This window comes from Nelusetta ayraudi, unplaced genomic scaffold, assembly GCF_046127955.1.
Source record: "Nelusetta ayraudi isolate G7.1 ecotype Tasmania unplaced genomic scaffold, CSIRO-AGI_Nayr_v1 ptg000060l, whole genome shotgun sequence".
Classification (NCBI taxonomy): Eukaryota; Metazoa; Chordata; class Actinopteri; order Tetraodontiformes; family Monacanthidae; genus Nelusetta; species Nelusetta ayraudi.
In genome coordinates, this window is record NW_027466110.1 from 8,220,613 (window position 1) to 8,240,000 (window position 19,388).

At 48.0% G+C, this 19,388-nt stretch overlaps 1 protein-coding gene across 14 annotated transcripts in view; it reads left to right on the plus strand.

Annotated features, from left to right (window-relative positions):
• The window catches only part of LOC142897632 (partitioning defective 3 homolog B-like), a 213,101-nt gene that overhangs the window by 172,949 nt on the left and 20,764 nt on the right, over positions 1-19,388 (plus strand). For 10 of the 14 annotated variants that reach the window (XM_076040092.1, XM_076040099.1, XM_076040089.1 and 7 more), the window contains one exon: positions 18,441-18,520. In XM_076040092.1, coding sequence (XP_075896207.1) covers positions 18,441-18,520 — 80 coding nt within the window. The remainder of the gene's footprint in view (positions 1-18,440; positions 18,521-19,388) is intronic. The other 4 variants (XM_076040093.1, XM_076040101.1, XM_076040096.1 and 1 more) reach the window with 1 other exon arrangement.

Sequence of the window (19,388 nt, forward strand, 5' to 3'; positions counted from 1 at the left end):
TGTTTCGCCGTATCAACTCGCAAAGTGAGAACAACGCGACAACGTGACAAACTGGCGAGGTCTGCGGCAGCTTTTACTGACTGTTCACTCCCACCGTCCCTCGCAGCCACAGCCGACAGCTGTTTGCAGTAAATAAATAAATAACAACAACAAAGACGCCCCAATAAAGCCCACTGAGCAGCACCTGCCAGGCACCACATGGTGCAGACAAAGTTCACCGTTGACAGAAGCTGCTTCCTAAAAGACAAAAAGCCAGTGGGCAAACTTTTTCCCCCACTAATGATTCCCTCGTTTTTTTTTCTCACGCGATTTGAAAATTCACACTAAGAAAAAGGCTTCATGGTAACTGGAACGTCTCGCATTCCTTTAGACTGATTTAATTTGTCACACGCTGCAAATCAAATTACAATTAAACACGCTTTAAAAAAAAAAAAAAGTCCAAAGCTCAGACAACAGAATTAATAAACCATCGCCAGCGGCGACGTATAACAATTGAGACGAAGCTTCATCCAAGACAACAGCAACAACCTCTACATTAGTTGTCCACAGGCCGCCTGCATGCAACAGTTAGCAAGGCTTGTTTAATGCAGGTTCCCCCCCAGTTCCAAAGCAGCTCTGCTGCCTTGTAAAATCTGAGCTCACTTCGAGCCACAGACCCATTTCATCATCCCACAGAGTCCCACCCTGCACATTTGTTGCATTTCTTCATTTTACAGAGTCAAAGCTCCCCCCCGCACCCCTCGGCAACCCCCACCCCCCCACCCCCCCTCTCCTCCCACCCATTCCTACGCGACCTCCAAACTCCTCGTATGATTCCTGCCATTGTCAAACAGAATTAGCTGCGTTACCTTGAGAGCTTTTTTTTTATTTCATTATTACGTCTGGGTGGGGGCGGGGGAGGAGGAGGGGGGGGGTGCACCCCACCGCTGGGACCTTGGAGCTGAGAGCGGCTCTTTGCGGCAGCATGCAGGGTCAAGAGACGTGTTTGTGCTCCACTTGAAAAACTTCCTTTCTTTCATTTTCTTTATTTCTTTTTCAACCCCAGTTTTTGTTTTTTTGTTTTTAATATTTTCTCATCACATCCTGCTTTGTCCGCATGCACAATTCCAGCATTTGTCCCCTCCACACCTCATTTCCTTCCCCATCTAAGCTATGAAACCCGGCACCGGGGTAGAAAATGCTGGATGGATCCGTCTCTTCTCCTCCTCACTGACTTCCAGCGCTTATAGGAAAGAAACTGGGAGAGGTTGGCGAGGGGAAGATTTACACTGTAATGTATGCCCATCTCACATACACACACATGCACACACATGCATGCATTTGTGTAGTTGGAAAAATTTGAAAAGCAAATTAGAGAACTTAGAGACGGAGTTGAGGGGAAAAAGTTAACAGTTTGGCTTTTTTGGCCGTGCCAGCTGCAAACGCGAGGCCGTATTTCCACAGTTTCCATTATTAACGTCGGCTCTGGATGATCATAAATCCAGACAGCCACACGGAACCACATCACCATTCTCTGTTTGGCAGCAGCCAAACACACACACACACACACACACACACACACACACACACACTCCCAGGCTGCATTTCCATTGTAATGATCTGAAGGAGATGCATTTCAGTGTGCTGAAATTCTATATATATGTACATATGTATATATATATGTATATATATATATATATATATATATATATATATATATATATATATATATATATATGTATATATATATATATACATATATATATATATATATATATGTATATATATACATACATATATATATTTTTATTTTTTTTCCTCCTTACCTCCAGCAGCAAACAGGCGAGCACAACAGAAATCACACAAAGCTCCAGAACAATCCTGAAGCAGGATGTATTGGGCTAAAAGCAGGTGGACGGCAAAGCAAAGCTAACAGACTCAAACTCTGCCACCCTGCTCCTGCCTCAGATCAGTGCTGCTGTTGCAGCGTGATGAACTTATTCATACTTCATAAGACCGTCGTGGTGCGGCGGCCTCCTTTCTTTCCTTTTTTCTTCCTTTCTTGCTCTCCTTCTTTCTTATGCTTTGCCAGGAGAGATTTGAGAGAGAGAGCAGAGTCACATTACACCCATTGCATGCACTGGTTTGAATGGGGGACTTCCAGTCACTAAACCAGCAGTGACTCCCCCTGAGCAGCTCAGCGAGAGCTTCACTCTCTCCCCCAACACAAGGGAGCGGAACGCAATGATGGAAATCATAAATGCACGATTGAGGAGCAGTTATCAGACGGGTTGCAAGCGATCATGTGACCCAGGCGGCTCCTGGCCAGCCGACCGACCGACCGACCGCGGCAGAGCGGTTTGCACAGGAGCGAAACACAACACATTGTGTCGTATCGTCTCACATCTGCATGCAAATACCTTTCCGTCAGACACTTGCACTTTTTTGTGTGCAGTCACAGGATGAAACGGCGCCTTTGGCCTCCGTCAGGCCTCGTAAGGAGGAGCAGCGCAGCGTCAGAACCATGTGAGAAGTGACTGAAGGAGGTTTCTCTTCCTTCAGATAAAGAAGGGAATAAAGGCTTCAGATAAACGAGGGATTGGGGACGCATTAAGTGGAGGAGGAGAAGATTGTTTTTAAACATTTTATTTCTCACCCGGCCCTTTTGTAAATTCAATTCAAATCAATTTGCTGCCCGATGCCAAACTCGAAAACAGAGTCATTGTCGCCTTGGAAACCCCCTTCCCCCACCTACAGCCCCCCCCACTCTTTTTTTTTTTGTTTCCGTGCACGTCTGCGTCGATACATGTGGCCGTGCAGGCGCCGCAGCAGGTCAGGAGGTCTTAATCCCCGAGTCAGGCAAGATGGGATCAGTGCCGACTCAGTGGACCCAGACACGTCACAGCGTCTACACACTCACACACACACACACACACCACACACACACACACACACTATATGTATGATATACATCCTCCAACTGTCTGGGCCAATAATAGAGATGCCCAGACAGTTTATTGTCCCTCTGCTCTTCTCCTCACCTCTTTATTTCTTGCCCTTTTTATTTTTTGTTTCACCACAGAAGTTGGCTTACGCACAATTGCACAGACACACACACATACACACACACTCACGGGCGCCAATTTATGAGGTAATCTGAAGCAAGGTTTAGCGGTTACACTGAAATGGAGCAATTAATTGCTGACTCATCATTAAAGACTTTAAATCATTACCAGTTAGTGTGTATATGTGTGTGCAGCCTTGTGTGTGTGTGTGTGTGTGTGTGTTGGGGAAGAAAAGCTCCCTCTCTCCGTCGCTCTCATCATCGTGGCTCTGAGCGAGAGCGGCGAGAGCCGTCGTGGTTCCTCATAAAGTCCCAGTTGTGAGACACGACATCCTAATAATCTCACAGCAACCAACCCGCTGTGTGTTTTAGCTTTTAAAAATTCCTTCTGGTCAATCATCTGATCGTCAACCACCGGTGGCGTCGTGTTGCATTTTGCTCCATGAATAGATTTTTATGCAACTGTGATTTCAGCAGCTGCACGATGATTTTGACTTTGATTTTGGGAGTTTGTTACATTTTCAGCTGACATAGTTTCTTCTTTTTTTTCCGGATTGTAGTCAGGATATGTCGACGTAAGAAACGTACACAACTAGAAAAAGCTTGTATTGTCATTTTTAAAAAAGATTTTATTTGTCTTAGTTTGTGAACATTCGCAGTAACAATAAAAGACGGGAAGAGTCAGTTAGCCGTCTCATATAATTATAGAAAGCAGCCTACAGATGCAGCTTAATCTCCCTTTTCACAACCAACACGACCAAACAATCTGCTTTTAGCAAGGACCAGACACTGAATATACAGGAGGCAGTTTCTGCTTGGAAAGAACCGGGTCCAGAGTGGAGGGACGGAGGAGGTGAAGATGAGCAAACAAACAAGCAAACATGTATGTGGAGGACGGAGGGTTAACCAGGAGGCCGGGGGGAGGCAGGGGGGAGGCCGGGGGGAGGCAGGGGGGAGGCAGGGGGGAGGCAGGGGGGAGGCAGGGGGGAGGCAGGGGGGAGGCAGAGGGGAGGCAGATGGTCGGAGGGCGGGAGAGGAAGGAGGCTGGAAAAGGAAGAGTTATGCATTGGGTCATTATGGTGGAATGTTAATATGATTAGTGGATGACTCTGACCCTGCTGTCTGGAGCTGGTGCCTGGCTGGGCCACTGACACACACACACACACACACACACACACACACACACACACACACACACACATACACACAGGCAGACGCACAAAGATAAAAACAGAGTTGGGCTTCATCTGCCTGAATGGACTCACAATCAGACACACACACTTTCCCATCAACTCCGCGCTCGTCTCAGCGCACACACACATCGTCCCGCACAAACACACAATGCAGTGGCGTGTGTGTGTGTGTGTGTGTGTGTGTGTGTGTGTGTGTGTGTGTGTGTGTGTGTGTGTGTGTGTGTGTGTGTGTGTGTGTGATGAATGTGTTCTGTAAAGCAGCAGGGCAGAATGAGTCAACATGTCACGACGTATTATCACTTTGTCTTTTTTTTTTTTTTTACATGTGAGTCTCTCTGCAGTCTGGTCAGGTCGGGACCCGAAGCTGTTCATGGCACTTGTGGTTGCTGGGAGGTCATGTGACACATGAGTAATAAGCACACACACACACACATACACACACAGTCTGGGTCCCGGTGGTTATGAGATGGATTCAGACTCGCAGAGCGTGACGTTCACATTTTATTGCTTTTGTCTAATTGGCCGTATTTAAGCCAATAATCCTGCGGGAGGCGCTGGCGAGAGTTCAGAGCGAGTCACCTCTGCCAAACGTTAGGCCGGAGTCTCAGCACTGGCAAAAACGGACCGGGTTCGAGCTCGGCGAGCTGCGATTCTCCGAGCGCATCCCGTCCACATTCAGTTTGGCGAGGGCCGAGGCTGCGGCCGGCGATGAGTCACCGGCAGACGGTCTCGTCACTTCTTCTGTCCACCTCAGGACCAGCTGGGCCAATCACGTCGTCGTCCAGACCACTAGCGTAACTCAGACAAACGGCAGCCAGATGCCGTCAGTCATGGTTTTCTGATTGAACCGTGAACGCAGCAGCAAAGACTTTCCTGCCCGGGTGCGTCGAGTCTTACATCACTGCCGAACGATAGAAGAAGAAGAAGAAGAAGAAGAAGAAGAAGAAGAAGAAGAAGAAGAAGAAGATTTTTTTGATTTTGATTTTTGATTTTTACAATCACATTTATTTACAAAGTACCGACTAAAAAATTATGCACCTTTTCCTAACTTAAAATAAATGATTAAAAAAATATAATAATGAACAATAAACACAAAATCAAAACCAACCCAAAAAAGATACAAGCCATTCAAAAAAATAAACATTAAATAAATACATAAATAGACAAATAAAAATAAAACACAAAAAACACAAACACAAATTAAAAGCCAAAAGAAAGAAACATTCAATCTAGAAGAAGAAGAAGAAGAAGAAGAAGAAGGAGGAGGAGTAGGAGGAGGTGGAGAAGGAGGAGGAGGAGGAGGAGGAGGAACACCTGGTTTACAGAGCCTGAATGAACTTGTAACTGCCTCTGGGTCCTGAAAAAAGCCTCACTGGCCAAAAACTCAAAGATGTATCTATGGGCTCATATATTAATTACAAACATATGCTTATTGCTTTTTCGGAGCTCAGAAACAACAAAAGTTGTCCCTCAGCCACTGGAAATCACGTAGTGCCCAGTAATGACGGCACGATGCCTGCTTCTAATCTTCAAACACAATAATATCACAAAGAACAAAAACCAGCAGCGACCTTTTGCCTCCCTGTTTAAAATGTCTGCTCACTGAGCGTAAGTGCACGAGGGGCCGTGCTCAGTGTCCACACACACTCACACACTCACACACTCACACTATAACACACGGTGGCGGTTTGCCGTGGCTCGCCCAGATCTCATTCCTGCGTGCGTTTCCATCTGGTTCCTGGGCACATTCAGCCCAGGCCTGTATCAACAGCGCGGCGCAGAAATAGAAATTATCCTTTAATCTGGCGTGAAAGCCTCTCTTGTTGCACCGCTGTTGGCAGAAACGCTCGGGATAAAACAGTTTACTGCACAGAGGTCCCGTTCTTGGAAAACCTGTTTGTGGTCATGGTCATGCTTGTGTGTTTAGCTCTCTTTCTCTCCATATCTCTCTCTATGTACATATACTGTATACATATATATGTGGGTGTGTGTGTGTGTTGTTTCTTTACAGCCTCATTCATGGGTTGTGATGTTGTTTGTCGTTATCAAATCTTGGTTTCCATTTCGCTGGTGTGACTCTGCAGCCAAACAAAGACTTTACACACACACACACAGGCTGTTAATGTGTGTGTGTGTGTGTGTGTGTGTGTGTGTGTGTGTGTGTGTGTGTGTGTGTGTGTGTGTGTGTGTGTGTGTGTGTGTGTAAAAAGTGCCTTGTTTCGGTCCAGCGGAGACTGTTATCAGCAGCAGCCACAGCGGCGTGCACGGGGCCGGATAGCCATCTGTGCCGCGTGCACGTCAGCCAGTACTTGTTTGCTTCTGTGCACGCTGGGGTGCGTGCACATAGGCCGGAGTCTCAGCTCTCGCTCTCTCTCTCTCTCGCTCTCTGTCTCTCTCTCTCTCTCGCGGCGCTGTCGGCTCAGCTGTGCGTTGCCGAGGTTGCTCGCGCACGTCTCCAGAGTGTCGGACTCGTGTACCTGCCGTGAGCGCCGGGGAGGGCGGCAACGTGCACGCATGCGTGCGTGCGAGCACTCGGAGACCGTCGGCGCTTCTCGAAGGCGGGTCGACTCTCGAGCTTCTGAGATAGAAGATGTCGAAATGTGGCGAGTCGTCCCGGAGATAAGGAAGCGCTGAGAGACGGAGAGAGAGAGAGAGAGAGGAAAGGGCGCGAGGGGGGAGGGAGGGGATAAACGAGGGAGCGAGGGAGAGAATCAGAGAGGACGAGTTTCAGGAAGTCCGGATTTCAAACAGCAGAGTCACCTGAAAGTCATGGAGGGAATTAAGGCCGAAGGCTGCAGGAGGAGCAGAGCGAGTTGAGGGAAACAAACACGACCTCCTGACCTCCAGGAAGCCTGGCAGCCTCTGCTGCGCTGCTGCAGCAGCTCAGTGAGGGAATGTAGTGAAGGCAGAGGATTCTCCTCAAGCCAGAGCAAAGATGGAACATTAGCGTGACTGTGTCACAGCACATCATTGTTTTTTTCATTGTTGAAATGTGTGATGAAATCGACAGCTGCTATTAAACAATTTAAAAAGAGATTTTTTTTTTTTTGTTCATGCTATTATATTTTAAGGGTAATTCCCTGTTGTAATGCATTCTTTGGGATTCAAACTGCACAGGGCTCAAGTTGTGGGACGCCAGTGATAGTTACCTGCGTTCCTTCTCCGCTGGAACCTCCAGAGTTGTGCGAACGGTGTTGTGCCGACCGCGTTTGATGCTTTGCAACGTAGGAACCTGATTGGCCATTAGAAGAATCCTCCGTCCCTCCGCACCAGTCGGGTGGGGAACGCTGTGCAGGATCAAAGAGCGCTCCATTCATTGCAACCGCTGATCTTGTCGTTGTGTCGTGTGGTGCTGGAGCGCGCCGAGCTTTTGTGGATTGAACGCTTTTTATTTATTCTGCGGCAGCGGCGGTGGCGTGCAGATGCGGCCCGCCGCAAAAAAAAAAACTGCATTTGTTTTTGTTTACCGCCGCTCTATTGTATTTCCATGTCAGCGCAGATGAGCCGAGACAGACGCAGCGAGAAAAAGAAAAGACCCTTATCTCTGCAAATGTGCCAACGTGTGTGTGTGAGAGTCAGGAAAAGATCCAGTCAGACTCGTGAAGAAATGCAGAAGATTCCTCAGTCAGATGTGGACGAGTCGGTCGGTTGATGTCACTGTGGAATCTTCAACGTCTTCAAAATTCCCATTAGTCCACAGGGCCAAGTCAACCCTTTATCTGTCACTCTGGTTATCAACGTGTCGTCTTTTATTGTATTTTTAATCACTGGTGTGTTAACTCACGATGACTGCCCCCAATAACCCCATCAAATAACAAAAATACCCCCCAAACCTCGTGTATTAAGCACAGATCAGTCCTGCTGCTTTGTTCTTCTCGGTATCTCAAGGCGCCCCGAATGAAATTCTCCCATCGGTTGCTTTTAAATGGAGAGATTTGTCTCCAACTGCTAACTCAAAACCAGCCAACCTCTTCACTGAAGATGTCTCAATAGTTTTTGGGGATCCAGTCCAAGTCCTCCCCAACACACACACACACACACACACACACACACACTCACACCCTACTCTGTCCTCCCATCTGTGAGTTCAGATGAACAGAAGTCTCCTGGGGCTTTTCATTGGCCAGGCTCCACACTAAGAGGCAAGCTAATTGGCCAGCTGGGGCCCAGCCGGTTGTTGAAGGCAGGGCATTGGCCGAGAGACGGGTCAAGTGACATGTCATTGGTCAGGCTGGCCGGGAGCCTGGCAACACTTTAAGCTTTCCCCTCTTGAGGAATTGCCTGGTGAGGACGGCGGGAGGGAGGAGAAAAAAATCTAACACACTCAAGCGTAATTTGATGGCTGCAGAAATTGTTAGTTAATTTGCAGCTTTGGAGTGAGTGGAGAGTGTGTGTGTGTGTGTGTGTGTGTGTGTGTGTGTGTGTTTGAAGGAGTTGCAAGTCCTCGCAGTCCTCCTGCTAATTTGCACATAACCCGCAATCATGAGGTTCCAAATTCTTGGAGACACTCTGTCACCTTCGACTTCGCAGGAGTCTCCATCCAGCCAGTCGCAGCCAACGGGATGAAACAGAGAAGTGTGTGTGCGTGTGTGTGTGTGTCGGGAGGAGGGGGGTCCATGTGCTGGTCTCTAGAAATTATTGCCACACATTATGGAATGGACTTAGATGGTTGTGTTCTCTTCATTTGTTTCACTTCTATCAGACCTGATGCTCTGTTTCCCTCCTGCGTCCCTCTAGATTCTCTTCCTTCGTGGTTTTCTTTGTTGCTTTTCCTAAAGTCTGGAATGACTGCAGGTGTCTTTCCACATCTGGGTCCTGACTCTTTGTCACTGACCTCATATCCAGCAAATCTATTCATCTATTAGAAAAAGAAAAAAATCTACATTTCCGTGTGGAGTTTGCTTGTTCTGTGTGTGTGTGTGTGTGTGTGTGTGTGTGTGTGTGTATCTTTGTATCTTATATCTTTGTGTGCAAATGCTTGGTTGTGAGCCTCCGATGAACTAGCGACTTGGTCCAGGCTGTCGTGATTAATCATTAATAATCATACATCATCCACAATGGGCCGGTATAGAGGTTTTCCTTCATTCAAACTGAAATCTTTCTTCATACAAAAGACCTTATTTATATTTTCTTCCCATTGCTCTTTGTGTTGCGATAATATGACTTCATATTACAAGCTTAGGAGACCGTGTGAATACATTACATGACAAATACTGTTATTTTATTTCTTTCTCACACTTTCTACACACACACACACACACATATGTTCCTCTTCTTCCACTCCGCTTGAGCAGTAGGTTAATATCTGCACACCTCCACCTCTCTCATTAAGTAGCACAGAAGGCTAATCCGGAGGAAATGAGAGGTGGAGGTTAGTCACCGAGATTAGTCTGGTCCCAGGACATCAAACGTTCCATTCCCACCCAGGAGATAATCATAGCCAGGTTATCCAGGAAATGAAGTGGCTGCCTTTCAGGAAGTTTCTAATCCCTGTCCCGCCCCCTCCCGGTGTTCCTCCTTCTTCTCCCGCCCGCCCCGCCTCCAGAGGGTCCGGGCCACAGACCTGCTAGTGTCTGCAAGAAAACCTTCCATCTCTGAGAGGTGATTTGATAGATGGCAGTATCCAGGCTAATATCTGACCCGGCAGCCCGGTCAGGGCTTTCAGACAAATTGAAAACCGCCCGGTGATGTTTCTCATCTCTCTCTCAGGATTTAGAGCGTTTTCTGCTTACACTTTGCAGTCGTTTAAGCAAGAGAAAGTGGTTTATGGCCCCAGTAGTTTAGTTTCCAGACAGCCTTTTAGTGCACATTTTGAGAGAAATTCGCATTAGATAATTCAGAAAATATAGCTTCTTGTTTTCTATCTTTGGGAGAAAAGTTATCCCGCTGGCTTGAGGTGGTTTTAGTCTTTCTGTTGGTGAGAAACAGGTTGACATGGTAAAGCAGGTCAGGCTGTCAGCTGACCTGCAAAAGGGAGAACAATCATCGTGTCACTCTTCCAACGCTCTCGGTCGCCTCTGCTTCCTCCTGTGGCGACGTCACTGCAGTTAACAATGCCTTATCTGTTAACCTCTGCCAACGACAACATGAGCATCGTCTCGATTTTTCTTTTTTAGTGTGTTGCGACCTCGGCATTTGACCCTTTTTTTTTTTTCCTCTCTGTTCTTCGCCCACGTAAGCAGCCAAGCAAGCGTGACGTGAGCCTGGAAGAGCAGAAGTCATAAATACCGGCCAGAGTCTTATAGATTTCCCTCCCCGTCGATATGGAAGAGCGTGAGGTTTCACTCCTGTACATTCCCACTTTTTCATGGCTGACCGGAGAACAAAAGGCTCGCCGTTGCCGTACCGACAACCTGACAGTGACGCGTGTGAGTGAGGGGTCGGGGGGCGGGGGGGGTGTGGAGAGGAAGGTAAAAATAGAGGAGACAGGATGTGGAGCGTGTTGAGACTGGAACCGTGTGACATGAAGAGACAATGGAGGAGAGGAGGTCATGACTTTCACCAGATTAGACCAGATACAGAATCCAGGAAATATGGGTGGGAATCAGAAGGACCCCCCCACCCCCACCCTCCACCCCTCACCCCCACCCCTCCCGACTGGAGCCAATCATCTGCAGGAGGAAGGAAGAGGGAGAGTGTGTTGGGGAGGCAGGAAGTAGAAAGTGTCACTTTCATCCTATTACAGCTCCATCTTACCTGCCGCTAAAGCCACCTGCTCCCTGTGTCTCTCACACACACACACACACACACACACACACACACACACACACACACACACACACGCACGCACATACTCTCACACACACACACTCATACACACGCACACTGAGGGGAAAAGAAATGTGTACTTCCTGACTGGTATTCAGATTTTGTAGATGCTGTAGCACATTCATACACACACACACATGCACGGACGCACGCACACACACACACACACACACACACTGTACCCGTGCTGCTCTTTTATGTTCTTATACTAAGTCCTGCTCCTGAGATACGGTGGAGAAAAAAGTTTTAAAAAAAAAAAATAATAAAAAAAATGAGAATCCACAAATAAAAGCGGAGCAGCTGAGATTTTCCCCGCCTCGGGTGCTGACATTCTAAAAAGGGCAGACCAGGCTCTAGTCTCTGTTGTCTCACCACCATCACCTGCACGCCTCTCTCAGGTAAATTGTCTTCCCACCCTCCTTTAACCCCCCCACCCCCTCCAGTACTTTCCCTCCTCCTCCTCCTCCTGCGACGGATCCGTCAGTTTTCCTAGGAACTCACCTGTCTTTGTTCATCCTAATCCTCACAGGGGAACTTTTTGATTCTTTTTTTTTTTTTTTTTTTTTTCAAAGTCTGCAAGTTTTGGGTTGAGGGATGTAGAGTTGGAGGGGAGAGGGTGGGGGAGGCTTAGAGGGAGCCAAATTATCTCTCCTCCCTCTGTCGTCCCCGTCCATCCTTCCCTCGATCCCTGGAAATATTCCTTCACCTCTCGTCCTCTTATCGACTCCCCACCTTGCACTTCCAAGGACAAGCTTAGCTGCTAAAGAACACTAAGGATTGGATGAACCCTGGCTGTGTGTGTGTGTGTGCGTGCACGCACGTGTGTGTGTGTGTGTGTGTGTGTGTGTGTGTGTGTGTTTCTACACGTCTATCTTACAATATGTGTGTTACTTTTTAAACATCCGTACTTTGTCCTTTTAACATTTTATTTGATTTCAACTGCATGCAGGGTGTGTGTGTCTGCCACTAGATCACTGTGCTGTGTGTGTGTGTGTGTGTGTGTGTGTGCTCCTCTCCTCTCCCCTCCCAAGGCTTTGCAGTGGAGACTAATCCCGTCCTCGCTGCTATCGCCTTACCTTCCCTCTCACTATCACTTCTTCATCCTGCTCCTCCTCTTTTCTTACCAGACTCGCTCTTTTTCCGCTTTTCCGTCTCTTTTTTTTTTCTTTTTCCATTCCGACTGTCGCCTTTCCCCCAGAAAGTACGTCTGCAGCCCACCTCCGCTGCACCCAGCTGGATGAGAATTTCTTCCCCACACTGTGGTGTGTGTTTCCGTCTGTGGCTCTTTGTTAGTTCTCTGCTGCTGCGATGATATAAATACACTGATATGAAATCAACGTGTCGGAATCAAAGGTTTGTGTCCATATCTCGTGTGTGTGTGTGTGTGTGTGTGTCTAAATAAAGAAGCGTGTCTTTATTGCAGTGTGTTAGGACCACAGTGTAGTCGCCATTCTTTGGCAACCATGGTAACCCCTTGTCGCCCACAGACACACTAGCAGGTGAGAATGAGTCGAACCAGAGCTGTGAGTTTGTCTGCAACTCTGAACATGCCTGGTGACCAGCGTTATTTTTATTTTTTTTTATTTCTTTATTTACAATGTTTTCTCACAATTCTTCTTGGTTGAAAAAAAAAATGCTTTCTTTCTATAATGATTTTATACATTTTTAGCGCCTTAGCTCGATGAAACGGAAGACTTGCATTTTGTGAGACAATGATCCAGAACCACGTGATCAGATCTTCAGGATTGTATGATGGTGCCGTCCTGAGGGATGCATAGTGTTGTTGGAAACAGGAAGTACGTACATTGTAACTCACCTCTGTTGGTGGAAATAAGTTCAAGTGATTCAGGCTTCAACATCCTTTTCCTTATATTTATAACACGTATTTATTAGACTGTCGCCTATTGGACAACTAGACGACAGACACACACATGTGTGTGGAGGAGCTCGTTTCTCGGGGTGTTGTCCCATCCTCTGCAGGTTCAGTCGGAGGTTGAAACTCAGCCGGAAGCTCCGTCGTGCAGCAGCTGCTGGCTGTTGTTCCCGTCGCGCCACCTGCCTCATAACTTTCAAATGGCATTTTGTAAACAAACTACTTCCTGTGAGTGACGGAGCCTCGTACCGCTGCAACCTGAGCTGCATAAACAGGATGTAGTGTATTAGCCACTGAGGCACTGAGGCTCTGCGCGACTTGGGAGGAAATTGACTTTCTGTGCTGGAATTTTTCTTTTTGAGAGAGAGAGAGAGAGGGAGAGAGAGAGAGAGAGAGAGAGAGAGAGAGAGAGAGAGAGAGAGAGAGAGAGAGAGAGAGGCCAGTTCGCTGCACTCCAGTCTTAATTTTCTGAACTTCAACCTTGCAATCGTTCATTTCAACGTCCTGCCCTCCTCCTCCACATCAAACCCTCTCAGTCTTGAGGCCGTCAGTCTGTGCAGCTGCAACATTTTGCAGCACAGCAGCAAAAAGTGAGTGAAACGGTGATTGCCAGCCAGCGGCCACCGGGGGGGGGGGGGGGGGGGGGGTCACTGGGTGGCCGATCGATTGCGGCGACTCAGCCGATCCGCTGCCAGGTGCTGAGAGTCCTACTTTCTGAAACTTGCCTCCTCAGTTGTGGAGCTTTTTGACTGCGTTTCCCAGCCAAACTCCGCCCACTCTTGCATTTTCTGTTTGCTGTGAATTACAGGCTGGCCGTTTATTTTTCCAAACCACTGAATAAATAAAGGCAGCGTTATTAAACATTCCAGTGTGCTTTTTTTTTTTCTTAATTTATAGCCCTATAAAAAGAAAAAGAAAAGCATTTCAGAGTTTCAGCCTTTGACGGGGAAATAAACATTTTTTTCCTAATGTGGCCCTGCGACATTCGTCCTCCGATACCGGCGACCCCACACAGAAGTTGCGCCTCCTCCCTCTCCTCGAAGAAAGGAAATGTCAAGCGAGAGTGCTCATATATTTCTGCACCCGTTTTTCTCGCTGGTGGAGAAACTATCAATGCAGCTTTTAAAAATAGCAGTTTGGAAGAGCCAGAGGCAAATCCAGCCCAGAAACAGCCAGTGTTTTTAATTCACACTCCTGGGATTTATAATGACCAAAAGCAATGAGGCCATTAATAGAATAGCTGTATAGACATGTAAGTGTGTGTGTGTGTGTGTGTGTGTGTTCGCGATTTCCTTCGTGAATAGGTGAACTTGCCGTGTTCTTGCCAGCGCGCTCTTATTTCCTCGCCGCTTCCTTGTTAGCAGCGGCGCCGCAATTAGGCAGAAAATGGGCGGCTTTTCACCGGCCGCTGCAATTACGGCTCTCGCTGGGATGAATGGACGGGGAAAAATTACCGTGGGGGAGGGGAGGGAATAACGTCGGGGGTCACGACGAGGGAAAGAATGAAGTGAAGAGGAGGTGTGGGGGTGATGGAGGAGGGCTGTGGGGGAAAAAGAAAAGAAAGGTGGGGGAAAAAAAAGAACTTGTTCATCCGACCGCCAGTGTACACGGCTACACACTGTTCTTGTGTCCCCGTAACTTCTGCAAACACAGTGTTTATCTGTGAAAATAGGAAGAGGAAGATTCATCCTGAGCCTCCAGTTTTCAAAGCTCGAGAAAATTACTCTTCATTTAGAAGAGACTGTTTTTTATTTTTATTTTTATTTTTTTGGTTCCCCCTTCACCGTCGGAGCAGAAGATAATTAGCGAGCTGCGTCTGTCGATTCATACACAAGATTATATTTGGGTTTTTTTTTCTGAGAAGGAAAAAACAAAACTGATGGCAGAAGCGTCTAGAGACTCGGCGCCAGGTTGTCGTTTTCTATTTTTCACGATAACGCTTCTCTTTCACATGTCACCTGTCAGGGTGCGAGACTCCGCTCTCTTTAAGAGTCTTTCAATCAAAGACTCTGGCCATGGAGACCAGGAATTGTTTTTTTTTGACCCTTCAAACATGATCATCGTCCATAAATGTCAAATTATGTTTTTGTCAGTTGCCCTTTTACTCGTCTTTTTTTTTCTTTATCTTATTTGGTTTAAATTCTTTGACCAGCATCTTCAGGTCACCGTACCCCAAACACAGTGTCCCCGGCAGTACACACACACACACACACACACACACTCAGAAGTCACAGCGTCTTCAGTCTTTAATTGAATCATCCCAGAGATGCTGCCTGTGCAGAACGTTATGACTGCTGCGGATTAGAAGCGTCTCCCCTTATTCATCGATTTCAGCGCCAGTGGAGTCGAGCAGCCGAGTGGCGGGACGGCGGAGCGACAGCGCTATCTCTCTTCATTGATTGACTAAAGGAGAGAGGGACGCCGTCGGAGGCGGGGCGACAGTGTAGGAGGACGCTAGGAAGGAAAGGGTTTGTTAAAGATCAATCCATTTTACATAACAAGAGCCAAAGACTGGCGGTGGGTCTGAGGAGGAGGGGGCGGAGCCGCTGATTGAGATTAGGCCGCTCCTCTTGGCTAGCATCGATTTCTTTTTTTCTCTTCGGGAGATATAAAACAAAAGAAAGACAATGAGGCGCAGGAAGCGGAAGGTTGGAATTTTAATGAGAGTGGGGAGGTGAGAGCACGTCGCAGATTTCAAGATAAGTGATTGATGGAGCTGCGATAGGACGTCGTCGCTCGGCGAAGAACAGAGGAGATGTCAGAGGGGAGGAAGAGAGATGTTAAGTACGAGTGAAGGTTGAAACTGGGAGGTCTTGCTTGAGGAAACTCAGGGAGGAGGAGGGAGAGGAAGTTCAGGGACAAAGAGATGAACCGACAGCGGCTGCGGTTGAGTGATTAATCAGTCGGTCGATTAATCGCGACTCGGATTGGAAAATAAAACGGCAACGAACAAACAGAAATAGCCTGGAGTCGTCAAATGTTGCGCAAAAATGTGTGTAAAGTCATCGTTGTTTTACACATCAAAGTTGTTTTGCTTTTCACATCATCGTTGGATGTTAATAAAAAGAAATACTTGGTCCTTTAGGGTTATTTTAGGGTTGTGTGTGTGTGTGTGTGTGTGTGTAAATGTCCTTGTGTAAATTAGACTCAGAGGGGGTAAAATAAATGGTCAGGTATTTGTGTGTGGCAGCGGTGCTTAAAGTGATGGCCTGGTTTGTTTTAATGGAGAAATTGAAGGGTCAGTAGACGGGAGGGAGATGATTCCCTCTGTGTGTGTGTGTGTGTGTGCGTGTGTGTGTGTGTGCTCCCTCCATCCAGTATCAGTCTTTTCTGCTTGATTTCCTCGCTGCTTCTCTTCTGCTCATGATGCCATGAAATGGTTTTTTGCGAGGCCATTACACCGACCAGTGCGCCGCCGCCGCCGTCGCCCCCTGCCAGCCGCCGTCTGTAAGTGCGTGCTCGTGTCCTGGAAGGACTTTCGCTCCCACGTGTGTGTGTGTGTGTGTGTGTGTGTGTGTGTGTGTGTGTGTGTGTGTGTGTGTGTGTGTGTGTGTGTGTTTGTGTTAGCACACTGCAATTAGAAAGTTTCAGCCTCGATCGTTGCTTCCCAGTAACTCGACGCCACACATTTGTGATTTTCCATCTGGTAACATCTGGAGTCACTGATCCAACGATGCGTTGTGGATGATTTTGGTGATGTCATCGACAGCAGCCGTCGTCCAGAAGGACCCGGAGGGCCTGCAGTGAGTCGGTTTGTTTCGGTGCAGGTGGAGCCGGCGAGTCGTAGCGCGTTCCGACTCCCTCCGACATCGTTCCACTCACCTTTTTCCATTCATGACTCTTTTTTTCCAACCTCTCTCTTCCTCTTTATCCACCCTCCACACCCCCACCCCCACCTCCCCCCACCTTAACGTCTCATTTGGATTGTTTTGCTCTCCTCCCTCCCTCCTTCCCTCCCTCGGCTCCATTGTCCTTGTCCTCACCCCATTCACTTCCTTGTTTTATAACTCACCTCTCATACCCCCCCCTGCCCCCCCCACCCCCACTGCCTCTCAATGACTCCATAATTCCCCTCCTCTTCTCTATATATCCTCCTCACCCGGCTCTCTCTCTAACTCATTTACTTGCCATTCGCTCCATCCCATTTTTTCCACCTCCCGTCTTCTCCGTCTAATGCCTTTTCATTCTCCTGCCCACCAGCCCCCACCACCCTCCCTCGTCCTCCCCACCACCTAATATCCCGCTCCCTCTCTATACCTGAGATATTGAAGCTATAAAGACAGGTGTTCAAAAAGAAAACAGGGCCGGCAAATCCGTTTTAGATGCCTCCTGGCATCGTTCCCTCGAATGCGGGAGAAAGAGAAGGAAAGGGGAAAAAAACTCTGCGGTCTGCAATATTGAAGTCCGGGCTCCTCTTCCTGTGGCGCCGTCACTCTGCGGAGGGAGACTTTTCAGACTCACTTTCCTAAAGAGAACATTTTTCTTTGTGCCTCCACCACTCGGGACGTCAACATTCAGTTTTGACTTTGACGGCGTTTCGTTTTTTTCTGTCTCTTCTTCACAGAAATGCGCGTGTGCACGCGTTTCATGTTGTTGCAGGTACAACAGCAGGTTACAGCTGCGGAGGATTTCAGTCGTGACGCTCCAGTAGATCAGTCGCACCTCCATCTGCCTTCTCCGAAAAACCAGGCTGATCGTGTGTCGCTTGTTGTGTTTATCAGAGAAATTGTGTATCTGCCTCTGTGTGTGTGTGTGTGTGTGTGCGTGTGTGCGTGTGCGTGTGTGCGTGTGTGTGCGCGCGCGTGTGGGTGTGTGTGTAGTCCTTGTTGATGGCTGGGGTTTAGTCGGCTCCTTCAGGGAGCGCCGCAGCAGCAAGACTCTCCTCACTGAATAGACCCAGATAATCTCTGAGAGAGGGACTCTGTGCACGTTTGTATGTGTGTGTGTGTGCGTGTGTGTGTGCGTGTGTGCACGCTGTGTGAGAGCAACTGCAATGAGAATCGGCGGAGGACAAGAAAAAACCCCTGAGATGCCACAGAGAGGGAGATGGAGAGAGGAAGCAGGAGAGATGGAACTGTCAGCAGCTCCACTTCATCTTTTTTTTCTCTCTTTAAAAGATGGAGATGAGTCTGTGTGTGTGTGCGTGTGTGTGTGCGTGTGTGTGTTTGTTTGCCAGTCAGCCAGACGACTCCATCCGGTTTTGAAGTAACCTAATCTAGGATGGAGACCCCCACCACCACCCACCACCACCCCCCAATTTAGAACATCTCAGAAGACTGAAACGCTAAATCCCTAATAACCAGCCTCTGTCATCCCAAATTACCCCTCTAATCACACACACACACACACACACACACACACACACACACAGCCGGGGCATGTGGTGGTGGGGGGTGTCAGGGGTTCAGCCATGTCTCTACTGCTGCAGCCTATGATTTGTTCCCGTGCAGGCTGCAGAATAACAGAATAACCATCCCACCTCTCTCTCTCTCTCTCTCTCTCTCTCTCTCTCTCTCTCTCTCTCTCTCTCTCTCTCTCTCTCTCTCTCTCTCTCTCTCTCCAGCAGATGCCGGGCCGAGCGACGGACCACCGGCTGGCACCGCGGTACGACGAGGTGGAGCGTCAGTACGCCTCCCTGCCGAGGTACGGCTGCTCCTCCCCCAGCGTCTCTGCTCTTCCCTCTCGTCCTTGAAGCTTCTAATTAAAAAGTCGGAGCCGCTTTTACTCAAAACGTCTCCGCTGGGTCTCGGTCCCAGCCAGGAAACACACCTTGGGGAGCGTGCATGCACACACACTTTCAGATAGTGGGGTTGCAACCCGACTCCTGCAGCAACACAACCTGCTTTATCTCTGAGTGGCATCAGTGGGGCTTCCAGGCCGGCCTGCGAGTCTCTGGCTGCCGCCGTTACTGGAGCTGTTGTGTTTTGGTCGCTTCGTTGCGCGAGGCCTCTTATCGGGCGACGCATCGGCACCTTGCAGTCCCGGCAGCGTTCAAGACAGATTGTCTCCAGACGATGTTTGATTTTGGAGCTCACAGTTTGACCGCCAGTTTGGTTCAGTTTGCTAATAGTTTTGCTGCGCCGATTTGTTCACACGTTTCCAAACGTTTAAAGTTTAAAATCATTATCATCTTACATCTAATTAGATTGGACTCATTTTCAGGTTTTACTTGCTCGTGCCTGCAGCATTTATGGATATAATCTGATAAATATTTAGAACTGGAACAAGAGGCAGCGTCCTCTCTCCTCCTCCTTCTGCAGCCCCGCGCTCTCTCGAGGTGTTTTTATGTTTTTACGCCTCTACACTCTTAATATCCTCTACTTTTTTATCTCCATTCTTTTCTTTATTTTTATAAACTTCCAAAGATAAACAGCGCTACAGTAATGGACTTAAGCAAAGCCGCCTTAAACAGGACGCATTTCACTGAAATCCACTCGGGTTAAAAATAAGAGGCGTTCCGAGTGGAACCGGAGGTGTGAACTTTAACAGCAGAGACTGGGAGCGCTTGTTA